At 41.1% G+C, this 14846-nt stretch overlaps 1 protein-coding gene across 8 annotated transcripts in view; it reads left to right on the forward strand.

Annotated features, from left to right (window-relative positions):
- Nucleotides 1-14846, forward strand: part of LOC138759450 (C-Jun-amino-terminal kinase-interacting protein 4-like) — a 159195-nt gene that overhangs the window by 96862 nt on the left and 47487 nt on the right. For all 8 annotated transcript variants that reach the window (XM_069929905.1, XM_069929903.1, XM_069929904.1 and 5 more), the window contains 5 exons: nt 8483-8540; nt 13160-13312; nt 13585-13639; nt 13884-14014; nt 14107-14163. In XM_069929905.1, the coding sequence (XP_069786006.1) occupies nt 8483-8540; nt 13160-13312; nt 13585-13639; nt 13884-14014; nt 14107-14163 (454 nt within the window). The remainder of the gene's footprint in view (nt 1-8482; nt 8541-13159; nt 13313-13584; nt 13640-13883; nt 14015-14106; nt 14164-14846) is intronic.

Raw genomic sequence — 14846 nt, forward strand, 5'->3', positions numbered from 1 at the left:
CATACCCTCTAAGTCAGGCAACATCCTTGTAAACGTCTTCTGCACCCTTTCCAAAATCTCCACATACTCCCAGTATTCGGTGACCAGAATAGATGGCAGGAGAGTTCTGCATTGTTGGAGGCTAAGTGCGAAAGAAAAGTTATTTTTCTTGTTTGGGGAGAACTTTGAGGATGTAAACCCAAAACATATTGAAGTGTGCTTGGTTTCAAATTAACCCAGGTTTAATTCTTGTTGAAAGAATCATTCCTTTTCTTGGTTTCATAGTTATATTTTTCATTTTAAAAAAAAAAAGTCTTTTAAGTAAAATCTGAATTTAGTTTAATTTATGTTTCAACTCTTAGCTTTTCATGCTTCAAAGACTGACCAGAGACTTGCTCTCTAATGCACTCCATTTATAAGCCTTAATTTGGAAAAGGCTGAAATTCAATGTTATTTCCAACAGCTGTGGTGCAGGATTTTAAATCCTGATTTTCAAATTTAACCTGTCCCATACTTACTTTCTGATGAAATACACATCCAATTTTTGAACGATATTTGAGTTATAACATGATAACATTGCTTTGCTGTGTTTGTAACGTAAACATGGTTGCAACTCTCATGGATCCCAGTATTAGAATCTGTTGTAACCTGGACAGGTTAGGCATGGAGTGTCAGTTTATGAAAAACATGTGGGCCACAAGTACTGAAAGATTTAAGTAGACCCATTTCACAGCAAAACGATGCAAAGCCAATTTCAGGATGCCATTTCTGATATGTCCAGCTATGTTCACTTCTACCCACACTAATTCGAGTCCTTCGGCTCTTTCTTTCTCTCTGCCCCACCCCTCCTCTCTATTTCCTCCCTTTAACAAGTTGATTTTATTATGGTAAGTGATCATTATTAGATCCTTGGCTTTCAGCTCTTCAACTTGTGTAGATTAAGAGCCAGGTTTGATGGCCTGTCTTTTGCCTTCTGACTTTATTGATGCCCTGTTCGGTAGATCATGGTCTTCTTGAGATCTACTGCCCTGGATTTTCTCAACAAATGCAACATGTTAAAACTGTACTGATAGGGAATGCAAAACAGATGAGTGTTGAAAGATCAAAAGCTGTGCCCCAGACTGGGCCAATATTCAGTAAATCACAAAAGTGACTTGCAAGTTCTGTATATCAGTCAATGAGACATTTGGCTCAATAAATGCAATGACCTGACCAGTTTGCATTCCTTCACCCAGGGTGACATTGAGTCTGCTGAAATGGTTGCCATAAGAGGACACAGGTTTAAGGTGCTGGGGAGAAGGTACAGGGGAGATGTCAGGGGTAAATTTTTTACAGAGTAGTGAGTACATGGAATGGGCTGCCAGCAGTAGTGCTGGAAGCAGATATGATCGTGTCCATTATGAGACTTTTGGATAGGTACGTGGAGCTTAGAAAAATAGAGGGCTATGGGTAAACCTAGTAATTTCTAAGGTAGGGACATGTACGGCACAACTTTGTGGGTTATGGTTTGGGCTGAAGGGCCTGTATTGTGCTGTAGGTTTTCGATGTTTCTAAATATTGCACATCCTCAAAACTGTTATCCTACCATGCGAGCAATCCTGCTAAGCTTTTCCTTGCTGGTTGTCTCTGTATTAATCTATGTGCCTTTGTCCAGGTGGGGAAGTAAGCAGGCTTTGTGCGTGAGAGACTAGAAGAACTCCATGCCTGTGATCCGCCTGGATGGAGAATGGTTTCATATTTTGTTATGCCTACTTGTAAAGTCCATTTCTTTTCTATCATTTGCACATTTGTGGCAATATTTGTGCAAGCAAATCTGATGTATATAATGTTGCTTTCATATATTTGTGTGCTTCCATGGGCTCAATTTACATGTTTTTCCTTCCCTTACACCTATAAACCAAGTGATGTGGGAGAGCACAGCTTTAAGTGCACTATGTGCAGTTAATGATAGAAGTAGCTTTCATTTGCAAGCTAATTAGAGTTTTTCTTCTCATGCTTCCTTTCTCTGGGGTTGCTGACCCAGGGGAGTTTTCTGGTGTGTATATTTTTATGTACTGTATTGTGTACTTCCTGCTGTCTTTTTCTGCCTGTCTAACTTTTGCTTTTTATTCCATCTTTCTGTCGCCAAGACCTGTATTACAAAATGCATATTAGTATCTCTGGCTTGCTGTATAAGAATGTGCTTGAGAATTTTTAAAATTGCAGCATCCAGATACGGTAAAACATCGATAATTTGGCACCCTTGGGACTTTGGACTGTCAGATTTTCTGGATGATTGGATGTTTTTTTTTTCATTTTGCTTTTTTTAAATAAGTTGAATCATGCAAGTACTATGGACCGCAACTCCAGCTTCATATCTTCCTGACATCTGACATTCCCAACCCTGGTTCCATCCTCTTCCAAATATATGGATCCACAGATAACAAGGATTGAGTGCACTAGATGTCAAGCAAAAGGATGCCATATTTTCGGAGTTTTATTGTGTTGTTGCTTGTGAAGATTGAAATAATGATGAATATCTACCACACAGGGAAAAATTTTCCTTAAGGAAACCATGCTGACTTTGGCTATTTTGTCATGCACCTCCATGTACTCCATAACATCATCCTTGACAATAGACGAACAACTTCACAACCACCGATGTCACGCTAACAGGTTTAGAATTTCTGCTGCCTCCCTCCCTTTTTAAATAGTAGCGTGACCTTTGCAATTTTCTCACCTTTCGGAACCATGGCATAATCCATTGATTCTTGGAAGGTGGTTACTAGTTCTTGTACAATCTCTATAGCTACTTCTTTAAGAACCCAAGGGTGCATTCTATCCGGTCTGGGAGACTTATCTACCCTTAGATCTTTCATGCCACCCCTGAATGCAAAAGCATTTCCTCATCTCCCCACTAATCCACTAATTGTGAATCTGAGCCCATCTGACTTTTGACCTCTTTGCTTGAGGGCATATCCTTTTTATTTACTCCTTCTATGCTCCTTGAAATTTAATAGACCTCAATTCCGTCTGCCTCAGCCACTTCGATTTGGGAATAAAAAGCAGCACTAAATTCAGATTTTCCAATTCAAATTTTGCTCATGTCAATATAGTTTATTGATTTTATCATCATCCTTCTATACTTATTCTTTGTCCTCTCCAGTGTTTTTACATCTTTCCCATAATGTGATGAGCAGAACTGCATGCATTATTCCAACTAGTCTTATGGTCATTTCAAGTATAATCTCCCTGGCCTGTACTTTGTCACACGAACGAAGAAAAACCCTTTTTAATGTGTTGTTAACATTTATCAAACTGGTTTGCTTTCATTGAGGATTTGTGAATATGCACTCGAAGGTCCTTCCTTTCCTCCACAAACCTCAACATTCTTCCATATTTTTGTATGATTCCTTACCTTCTTCTTTACAAATGCCTCAAACTTCCCTGGATTTAATTGCATTTGCCATTTTTATGCTTAACTGACCATTTGTTTATTTTTATTTAATCTTTCCCAGCAAATAAATGTTGGTAACAGCCACCCTGTCACTAAAATACTTGCTAGCCTTTCCTTCTTGCTACTGACCTCCAGTGCCATCTAAATGAGTTTGAATATTCTTCTGCAACTTCGATTTTCCCTTTGTGTTCTCGTTTCCTCTCTCATCACAATTAGGTTAATTATCCATAGTGCAAGTATCTGGGCAGCATGGTTGGCGTAGCAGTTAGCACAACTCTGTTACAGCACCAGCAATTGGGGGCGGATTCAAATCCTGTGCTGTCTGTAAGGAGTTTCTCCCCGTGTCTTCATGGATATTCCCCCGGGGCTCCATTTTCCTCCCATCATTTGAATTGTACCAGGGGTTGTAGATTAATTGGGCGGAATGGGCTCGTGGACCTGTTACCGTGCTATATGTCTAATTTTTTAAAAAGTTATGTTTTAAAAACTAGATGCAAGTTAACAAGCATGTTTTAAATAATAGGTTACAGTTAAACTTCTGCCACTTGGACTACAAGTATGCTGCCCTTATTAACTCTCTTTGACACTCCCAACAATTCAAGTTTATCAGACATGATCTTCCCCGAACAAAAAGGTAGTGATTGTTCTCAATAAGTTCCTTTATGAAAATAATTTTTTTGTACCCCAAAATTAATAATTCTCACAATTTACTGACTATTTATCCATTCCATTTTGGACAATGCTACTATGTTAGATCTCCTAACATTGGGCACTACTCTTGTAGCTAAATTGGAAGGCAGGTCAAGGTCAGAACCATTATTGTTTCTTTTAAAAACTTAAGATAGTTTATTCGGACCATGATAACTTGAGTCTTTTCAAGATGCTGAACTAAATGTTTCCTATCTTACAATGTTTTTCCCCTCCAATGTTTTGTATTTTCCCTCCTTAACAGCAGAGCCTGTTATCTTTCTTTTGAAGTACAAACAGAGCACTTTCATATTTTCTTTTATTTATTTCTCAGTATTTTTTTCGATGTAATTTATTTTCACATTGTATTGATGTGCATCGGAAGGGTTTAGAAAGACACGGGCCAAATACAGGCAAATGAAACTAGCCCAAAATGCCAACTTGGTCTGCATGAACGAATTGGGCCAAAGGATCTGTTCCATGCTGAACGATTCCCTGACTCAGTGATTGTGTTGTTTCTGTTCTTCAGATCAACCAGTGTAATCTCAATGACTCTTCTAACGTTGCATTACTCTTCGCAACTGTCACAGTTTCCTGAATCAATCTTTATCCCTTCTTGTCCTTTATTGAAAACCTTGTCATCAAGCATGTTAAGCTGCTATCCCTGCCCTTCTTTAAACCAGATTTCCATAATAACCAAACATTTGTCTGCCTGTATCTTCAGATTATGTGGCTTATTCAGTATACTCACTGCTATCAGCTTTCTGCCCCCAGCACAGCAAGTCTCCCCCTTTTTTTTTGACTAATTTCCTTTATCTCTGATTTCTCCTCCTGCCTTGCAAATTATCCTAATTTTCAACTTTTTGTAGCCATTCCCTGCTCATCCAGCTGTCAAGCCATTTTAAATTCCCGCCAGTGGCAGAGCACAACTGCCTGGGTAAGGGAAGTTCTGAGACCACTGTTGGGCTGAGTAAACTTTGACCCTTCCATTGTTAAGACCATTGTTTCCGGATATAAAGAGAATAATGGGAGGGAGGGGTTGGGGGGGGTTTCAGTGTTCTGTAAAATTGGCATGGAGCTGTGGAATTGAAGTAATACAAGCCATTTGAAAAGTAAGTTAAGGTGTCAACTCATGATCGAGTAGTAAACTTTCCTTCACCTCCAGATCCCAAATTTGAATCTGGGTTGAGCGGGATAAGACTGGTTCACTCTCTGTGCCCAGCATATGATGTTAACAAGTGTGCACTGTTCCAACCCAGAGCAGCTGTGTTGTAGCATCTGGAGAGTTAGCATTAGAGATAAAAGTTCAATGTAGCTGCCTCTTGAGTCTGAAGCTTTGCTTTGGTGGCAGACAAGCCAGAGCTCTGCTCCTTGTGCTGAGGAGTGTGTATTGTGCTACTATTCATCTTGATTTCAGAAATTAAACAAAGCTATATTAGTTGAAAATTATGAACTTCGACTCTATATGCAGTGTTATAGGAATAGGTTGTACCATCGAGAAATTGTTTATAACGAGAGTCCACCTGTGTCTGGGTCTGCTGGGAAATTCATTTGATAAAGCCGAGATTGAAACTGGGATCACTGGAACCACGCAGCAAAACCCGGAGAACTTTCAAGGGAGTGAGTGGGTGGTTTTATTTTGCAATTGCTCTATAATAACAGCAATGTTCCACCTGATGTTCATTTCTGCTACTTTTTGTTTACTTTTATTGGCACTTTCTCTTCCCAGAACCATAGATAAATTGCAGCGAGTTTTTAAAAAATGGTTATGCAGAAATATTACTTTCTTTTGTCTGTAATTGTACTGGTTGTCTTCAGAGATTGAGATGAATTAAAATCTTTCACAAAAACATCGATAAATGATTTTAACAGACTGGAGTTTTAATGTGGTTTGATTATTGCATGAAATTCGGTTGGATGTGCTGACCATGTGATCACCAGCTAGGCCACATTTACGCTATATTCTCCACAGTACTTCATAACTTGCTTGTATGTTCCTTTCATGCTACATCTTACATAATTTTTCCTTTCTCACTGCTTCACCTGGAATGCATGATAAAGATCATAATATCTTTGGTAAGACTCCATCTGCTCTTGAGCATTTTTTGTACAGCTTTTAGCACCTGTGTGAGAAATTGCAAGTGTGGCAACATGATGTCCATGCAGAGGGCACTATTTTATTTCCTTCCTGTCATAGTGTAAAGTGACCTTTTCCCTTAAGTACTTAAATATTGGTTCACATTAAGCCTTAAGCCCAGTTTACATTTAAATCTTGAGTAGGAGAGACCTTGGATTTGGTTAACAGCAATATTTCCCATGATTATGATGCAAGATTGTGAAGGGCAGGGAATGTAAAGAAAAATGGTGATGTTGGTGATAACTGCTGTGACCATTCCATTTATTATGGAATAGCTATCTTGCAGTAGGTGTATTAGTTAGACAGCAATTCTATTTCAGTTGCACAGTGTCAAAATAGGCCCTATGAAGCCATTTCCACTCTCCTAACATTTCCATAAATTTCCCCCAGATTCACCCTCTCATTTGCACCTGGGGCAATTTACAATGGCCAATTCATGTACAAACCTGCTCAGATTTGAGAGGAGCCAGAAGGAAGCCCATGTGGGCACATAGCACCAACATTCTCCATCCAGACAGAATTAAAGATCAGGAGTGAGCCCGGTCACTGAAATTGAGATGCATCCTGACAGTTTAAACTTTGTGGAGCTGCTTTCCTTCTACAGAACTCCCTTTGCTAGGTTGATGCTTTAATTCTATATTACTCCATGCAAAGTAGCAGCCTTTCAATGCAAGGTGAGATTTGTATTAGATGTCTCCGATGTCCAATGATAGGATTTGTCAAACTAGATTACCAATCCAGAAACTTGTTCAAATTCATTGTGAATATTTGTGAAATTGCCTAAATTTGGTCATCTGTGGTAAAATAGCTGCAAAATTGCAAGACCATAAGACAGTGGTTCTCAATCATTTCTTCCCACTCACATACCACCTTAAGTAATCCCTTACTAACCACAGAGCACCAAGCATCTGTGGCATCCTATGCCAGAGGTGCACTATGGTTAGTAAGGGATTACTTAAGGTGGTATGTGAGTGGGAGAAAAAAGGTTGAGAACCAATGCCATAAGATGTCGGAGCAGAATTAGGCCGATAGAAATCCAATTTATTTACAAATTCTTTCTGGGATGTGAGTTTCCACTGGTCACCCTGCTTGTTATCGGTCAACACCAATGGAAGTGGCCAAGTGAACAGCTCATTGGTAGAGGGCCATGATAGACCAAAGGCATAGCTTCGAGCTGCGTGGATCATCTATCCCACTTCCATTTTCTGTACTACTACTCTCTACCCTACTACTCATCGTGGCTCCAAATAGTGCTGGGTTGGCCCAATTTTGAACTGTTCATTACACTCACATACTTTGGGTTTTGGGCATTGAGCAAACTGCTTGCCACATGACTTTTCAATGACAGCTATAAACACAGATCAAGCCATCGTGGTGAATTTCAGTTCTAAATTTATTGATTCTATGGATTTCTCCTTTATTGATTTTGGGAGGATTAGGGTGGAACTAAGGCTTTGAAGAGACTATCTATTTTATGAATGTATACTTTCATTTGTTTCAGACTTGTTTTTGATACCTTGTCCAATCTAGAAAGTCAGGTTAGTTTGTCAAATAAAGTTGGTTTCAAGTGGCAGGGAACTTCTCCAGTTGGACCTTGAATTAAACTGCAATATATTGGGTATCTCTTTTGTGACCAAACCACCTCATGGAAAGGAATGATTCAGTAAGTGAAAGAGAATTATTTTACAAAAATAAACAATTTGGGAGCTGCAGAGTGAAACCTTTTGATATACTAATGGCTGAACATTTTGATGAATTGGGGGTAATTTGAAACCCCATTCACAAAGTTGATGGTTTCTCCTTTACACTGGTGACCTAAACTCATCAAGCCAGGATAAACTTTGTTTGACTGATTCTGCTCCCTTCCACTGTTGCTTCCTTATCAAATCCTTGTTTCGTTTGCCACTTGCTATTACATCTATCCCACATTTTGCAACTGTCTTGTCTGCTAATCCATTGTGGGAAACCATCTGCAACAGTAGCTTTTGAATGTGGTATGGTTGAATCTTGATCTTTGTCTTAGCATCATTGTTTTTTGTATTGTATTTTTTATTCATGCACAGCCACCCATCAGTATATGTAAATAGGTGCATTATTAACTCGCATTAATGGAATTATTGAAGACTGGGAGCTGGTAATCTCCAGGCTTCATCTATGACAATAATTTCCAATTGGAAATAGGCTGAGCTAGTACTCATTCTGCAGTCTGAAGTTGACAACCTCTTGCATTTAATTTTTGCCAGGTATGGGTCGAGAAGTTGAAAATCTTATTCAGGAAAACACACAGCTGCTGGAGACCAAGTAAGTCTGGGTTGATTATTTCTGTTCCCCTTCCAGATGAACTTGTCTAATGCAGCTGCCTGCACTACAAATGCTTACATTTCAGAAAGGAAACCTGGCATACAAATATGCCTTCAAGAGAATTAACAGTTTTAATTCTTAAGCCTTGTTAGGTGCTTTTATGAGAGATCACTTAAAAGCAAGGTCGTTGTAAAAGTTAAGGTCTTCTGCCATGCAGATTCGGACAGCCGACAACTGTGGTTCTTTACTCTAGTGACAAATTGGGGAAAATGTCTGGCAAGGATGGGGTGGGGAGCTAGAGGATTGAGTCTTTGGTTAAAAAACAATCAAGATGCCTTTGGACAAAAGGAATAGAACTAAAGATTGGGACAGTTTATTTTGCAGCCAGAATTAGTCCAAAAGCAGCAACTTCAAATTGTGCAGCATCTTTAATGCAGTAGAGGAATGCGACCAAACTCAGCCACTGAACCACATAACGAGATACTTGATATATTTTGTGTGGAGGCCAAAGACCATCGCAATCATTTACAACATATTCTACAGCATGGAAATAGGCCCTTTCGCCCAACGTCCATGCTAACCAAGCTAGTCTCATTTGCCTGCATAAAGCCCAGATACCTCAGAACCTTTCCTATCCATGTACTTGTCTAAATATGTTTTGAACATTACAGTTGTCCCTGCTTCTACCTCTTCCATTGGCAGCTTGTTCGATATACTTCTGTGTGAAGAAAGTGTCCCTCAAGTTCAGGATTATTACCATTTGACTACATGTACAAACAGAAGATGCAATGTTTCTCCGTACCATGGTGCATACACAATCTCTTCTTTGGCTTGGCTTCGCGGACGAAGATTTATGGAGGGGGTAAAAGTCCACGTCAGCTGCAGGCTCGTTTGTGGCTGACAAGTCCGATGCGGGACAGGCAGACACGGTTGCAGCGGCTGCAGGGGAAAAATGGTTGGTTGGGGTTGGGTGTTGGGTTTTTCCTCCTTTGCCTTTTGTCAGTGAGGTGGGCTCTGCGGTCTTCTTCAAAGGAGGTTGCTGCCCGCCAAACTGTGAGGCGCCAAGATGCACGGTTTGAGGCGATATCAGACCACTGGCGGTGGTCAATGTGGCAGGCACCAAGAGATTTCTTTAGGCAGTCCTTGTACCTTTTCTTTGGTGCACCTCTGTCACGGTGGCCAGTGGAGAGCTCGCCATATAACACGATCTTGGGAAGGCGATGGTCCTCCATTCTGGAGATGTGACCCACCCAGCGCAGCTGGATCTTCAGCAGCGTGGACTCGATGCTGTCGACCTCTGCCATCTCGAGTACTTCGACGTTAGGGATGAAAGCGCTCCAATGGATGTTGAGGATGGAGCGGAGACAACGCTGGTGGAAGCGTTCTAGGAGCCGTAGGTGAAGCCGGTAGAGGACCCATGATTCGGAGCCGAACAGGAGTGTGGGTATGACAACGGCTCTGTATACGCTTATCTTTGTGAGGTTTTTCAGTTGGTTGTTTTTCCAGACTCTTTTGTGCAGTCTTCCAAAGGCGCTATTTGCCTTGGTGAGTCTGTTGTCTATCTCATTGTCGATCCTTGCATCTGATGAAATGGTGCAGCCGAGATAGGTAAACTGGTTGACCGTTTTGAGTTTTGTGTGCCCGATGGAGATGTGGGGGGGCTGGTAGTCATGGTGGGGAGCTGGCTGATGGAGGACCTCAGTTTTCTTCAGGCTGACTTCCAGGCCAAACACTTTGGCAGTTTCCGCAAAGCAGGACGTCAAGCGCTGAAGAGCTGGCTCTGAATGGGCAACTAAAGCGGCATCGTCTGCAAAGAGTAGTTCACGGACAAGTTTCTCTTGTGTCTTGGTGTGAGCTTGCAGGCGCCTCAGATTGAAGAGACTGCCATCCGTGCGGTACCGGATGTAAACAGCGTCTTCATTGTTGGGGTCTTTCATGGCTTGGTTCAGCATCATGCTGAAGAAGATTGAAAAGAGGGTTGGTGCGAGAACACAGCCTTGCTTCACGCCATTGTTAATGGAGAAGGGTTCAGAGAGCTCATTGCTGTATCTGACCCGACCTTGTTGATTTTCGTGCAGTTGGATAATCATGTTGAGGAACTTTGGGGGACATCCGATGCGCTCTAGTATTTGCCAAAGCCCTTTCCTGCTCACGGTGTCGAAGGCTTTGGTGAGGTCAACAAAGGTGATGTAGAGTCCTTTGTTTTGTTCTCTGCACTTTTCTTGGAGCTGTCTGAGGGCAAAGACCATGTCAGTAGTTCCTCTGTTTGCGCGAAAGCCGCACTGTGATTCTGGGAGAATATTCTCGGCGACACTAGGTATTATTCTATTAAGTAGAATCCTAGCGAAGATTTTGCCTGCAATGGAGAGCAGCGTGATTCCCCTGTAGTTTGAGCAGTCTGATTTCTCACCTTTGTTTTTGTACAGGGTGATGATGGTGGCATCACGAAGGTCCTGAGGTAGTTTTCCTTGGTCCCAACAAAGCTTGAAAAACTCATGCAGTTTGGCATGCAGAGTTGCATGTGCATCTACAGCACATAACAATCACATATGTACATAAAGATACAATTTAAAATAAATTTTCGAATCTTTTAGGCTGATTTACTTGGTTGCAGGATACTGTTCATCAATCTCATAGCCTGCAGGAAGAATCTATTTACCATCTCTTTTATTGTAGTATGTCAAAGATGTTGTGTGCTGGACGGAAAGAGTCTTCAATGATTCTTTGTTCCCAATTTAAGCAATGCTCTCTGTGAACATGGTCAACAGAGGGAAGGGAGACCCCAGTGATATTAGCCATATAACCATTTACGGAGCGGAAACAGGCCATGTTGGCCTTTCGAGTCCGCACCGGTTCACTGATTTTGTGCGCCCTCTTCAGGCAATGGTCCTGATGGGTTTGGCCCTCGAATTCCAACTTCAGTGGCTGAATTCTTCAGTTATTCCACCGTGGCAAACTCCAAGAGTCTCGTTTGCAAAACCTACAAATTGGGAAGATAAAGTCTTGGCTGATCCCATTTAAATCTTTCCCCTTTCACATTAAATCTATGCCTCCAAGTCACCTACTCTTGGGGATAAAAGCTATGACTTTCCACCTTATCTATGCCCTCATGATTTTATAAACCACCTATGCTTCAGGGAGTCCCAACCTCTCCTTTTAATTCATGCCTACCAGTCCCCATAACATTTTGAATCTCTTTTGCACCCTTTCCGTCTTAATTATATCTTTTCTTTAGCTGGGTGACCAAAACTATGTGCAATACTGCAAGTGTGGTCTCACCAACATCTTCCAGTTGTAACATGACATCCTGACTTCTGTACACATTGTCCTGACCAGTGAAAGCAAATGTGCCAGACTTCTTCACCATCCTGTCTACTCATGTCACCACTCTGAGGGAACTGTGTACCTGAACCCCAGGCCTCTTTGTTCTATAATACTCCCCATTAACTGTGCAAGTCCTACCCTGAGTGCAACACCTTGTACTTGTCCAGGTTAAATTTTCATCTTTACTGCCATAGATGATTGTCTTTCTGGGGAGAAAGATGGAATTTGTGGCAGTGACCAAAAATAGTAGCTTTGATCTTCTCAGTATTGTTGCTGGAGAAGATCGAAAGGGAATTAATGAGGAAGTGGGGAGAATAACAATTGGCGTTAATATTAAGTTCATGTAAATGGGTAGTTGATAGTCAGTTCAGACCTGGTGGGCCGCAGTGCCTGCTTCTGTTCTGTATCTCTGACTGAAATTTCTGCTCAACTTCTAGTGAATGTCAGACAGACAGATTGATGATTCAAAGATCGGGGGATTCAAGGAAGATGTCGTGTCTGGTAGAGCTGGGCACCATTGGAATGTGTGTGAAAACTGTCAAGTGTTTTTGGGTTGATGTACAGTGTTTTAGCTTGGGCTAAACCCTGCATGCCCTCAAAGTTGCTCTTCTCACATAATGCTGATGGGAGAGGTCTTTTATGAATCAATAGATGTGTAGATGCCTTGGGTCTTTCAAGTGGATCAAAGTAGTTGGGAAAGATACTGTAGCATTGAGGCAGAATTTTCTCTGCTTCTGATACAAAATGAATGGTGATAACATGGTTTAGGACTAACAGCAGCGCTGGATCAGGTCATGTCGCATTTGACAGGGGAGGTCTGAGCATGGATGTTTGTACGAAACTTTAATAATCTGACCAGTATGCTATGAAATAATTTGTGTGACCTCAATCTTCTTAACATTCTGCCTGATGTGCAAAGTACTTTATTATTAAGTGTAAGGTTTTCATGCACTGTTTTGGCTTGGTGCAAGACCTGATAAAGTTGCATAACAAAAGTGTGTTAAGCAGGAGATAAAAAGGACATTTTACACTAGGTGTTGGAGAGTTGTCAAGTGTTTGGTGTGTTCTCTTCCTAATTCACTTCGATGCTTGTGAGTGTGTTGGGATTAAAGGTGGAGAATTGTGACTTGTTCCCATGTGTGTGCTAAATTTGAGTTGATTTGACCAGGATAACAGGGAACAATGCAATGCTTTCTCGCTTTGAACTAGTAGTGTCTAAAATCGATTATTGTGTTCCTCTTTCTTCATCCCAATCTATTCAGTTTGAGTCTCTCTTTACTCTTTCCCCCATTTAGAAATGCTCTGAATGCGGTGAAGAATGACCTGATAGCACAGGTTGATGAGCTGACGTGTATGAAGGATGTGCTGCAGGGAGAATTGGAGTCGATTCGGCAAGCCAAGCTGAAGCTGGAGGAGAAGAATCGAGACCTGGAGGAAGAGCTCAGGAAGTGAGAATCTCCCTTTGTCTCTCCCACACTCAGAACTGATCACTGATGCTCCTACTCATTCCTTGAGCATTTGAAAACACTTGTGCATCTTCAATAACCAGCAGATTGCAAATGATAAACGCAGGGCCAACACATACGGCCTGTTTTCCCAGTCACCAACAATCACGTAAACTTGTATTTGACAATCTATGGTTTAATCTGTCTAATAGACAGCGCCAGTAAACTAATGCCTTTCAGCTTCTCTCACTTATAACTGCGAAATGTGCTTTCAGAGTCCGCCTGGAGGCTGAAGAAGCAAAGAGCAGAGCTAAGGAGGATTCAGATGAGGTAAAAATTGTTACTTCTCTTTTTATTTTCCTATTTCCATTCTTTGTTTTGCGAGCTAATTTTAAGCCTTCAGACAGTTGTTGGTTTTACACAGTATATGGATTCACGTTCGTGAATGGGAAGGTTTATCCACTTCAATCTGCACTGTTTTGGTTGGTACAGATGCATTGTGTGATGGTCAGTATTCTATGCTAATGAATAATAATTTGCCATGTCTGATTAGTTATTTTATACATAAAAACAGAGTGATGTTCCAACTGCTCAGAGAAAGCGATTCACTCGTGTAGAGATGGCCAGAGTCCTCATGGAGCGTAACCAGTATAAGGAGCGGTTGATGGAACTGCAGGAAGCTGTCCGATGGACAGAGATGATTCGGTATGTGCCCATCCTGATTCAAATGTTACCTTAGATTATTGTGGGTTTTTTTTGATTTGAATACCTCATATTTATGCATCTTTTGTTCTTAGTGCCTCAAGAGAGAACCCATCCATTCAGGAGAAAAAGAAATCTACCATCTGGCAGTTGTAAGTGATGCTTTTTAATTCTCTTCTATTGGTTACACAGGTGCTGACTGTCTCTTTGAAGTGTCAAGTCTGACCCAGCAAGGAAAAAAGTGCAGCCCAGAAAATAGCAATCGTGTTGATTGCTATTTATTTATTTATGTCATGGGATGTGGGCCTTGCTGGCAAGGCATTTCTTACTCGTCCTTGAGAAGATGGTGATAAATTGATATGAACTGCAGTACTTTGGGGAGTTCCAGAGTTTAGACCCAGTATTGATGAAGGACCAGTGATGTATTCACATGATAGGAAGTGTGAGAGGAGGTGATGTTGGTGTGCCAATAAACCCCTTTGGTCCTCTTTGGTTTTAGGTTTGGAAATTTTCTTTGGAGTAAGTAACGTGACTGAATCACAACAGAGAATTTGTAAATCATTCATGAAATAGCTAATGCTCCAAAAGTATCCAGTGTTCTGATGCTTGTACCCTCTGTTTGATTGGAGCACAAAGTGATCTTGCATTGAAATGAAAAGGTAAATGAGAGTGAGGACTTCATCTTTTGCCAACATTTTGTATAGAAAAAAACCGAGGATTATGTGCGCGTGCACACACGCACACACACACACACACACACATACACACACACACACACACACACACACACACACACACACACACACACACACACACACACACACACACACACACA

Source organism: Narcine bancroftii, chromosome 3, assembly GCF_036971445.1.
Source record: "Narcine bancroftii isolate sNarBan1 chromosome 3, sNarBan1.hap1, whole genome shotgun sequence".
Lineage (NCBI taxonomy): Eukaryota > Metazoa > Chordata > Chondrichthyes > Torpediniformes > Narcinidae > Narcine > Narcine bancroftii.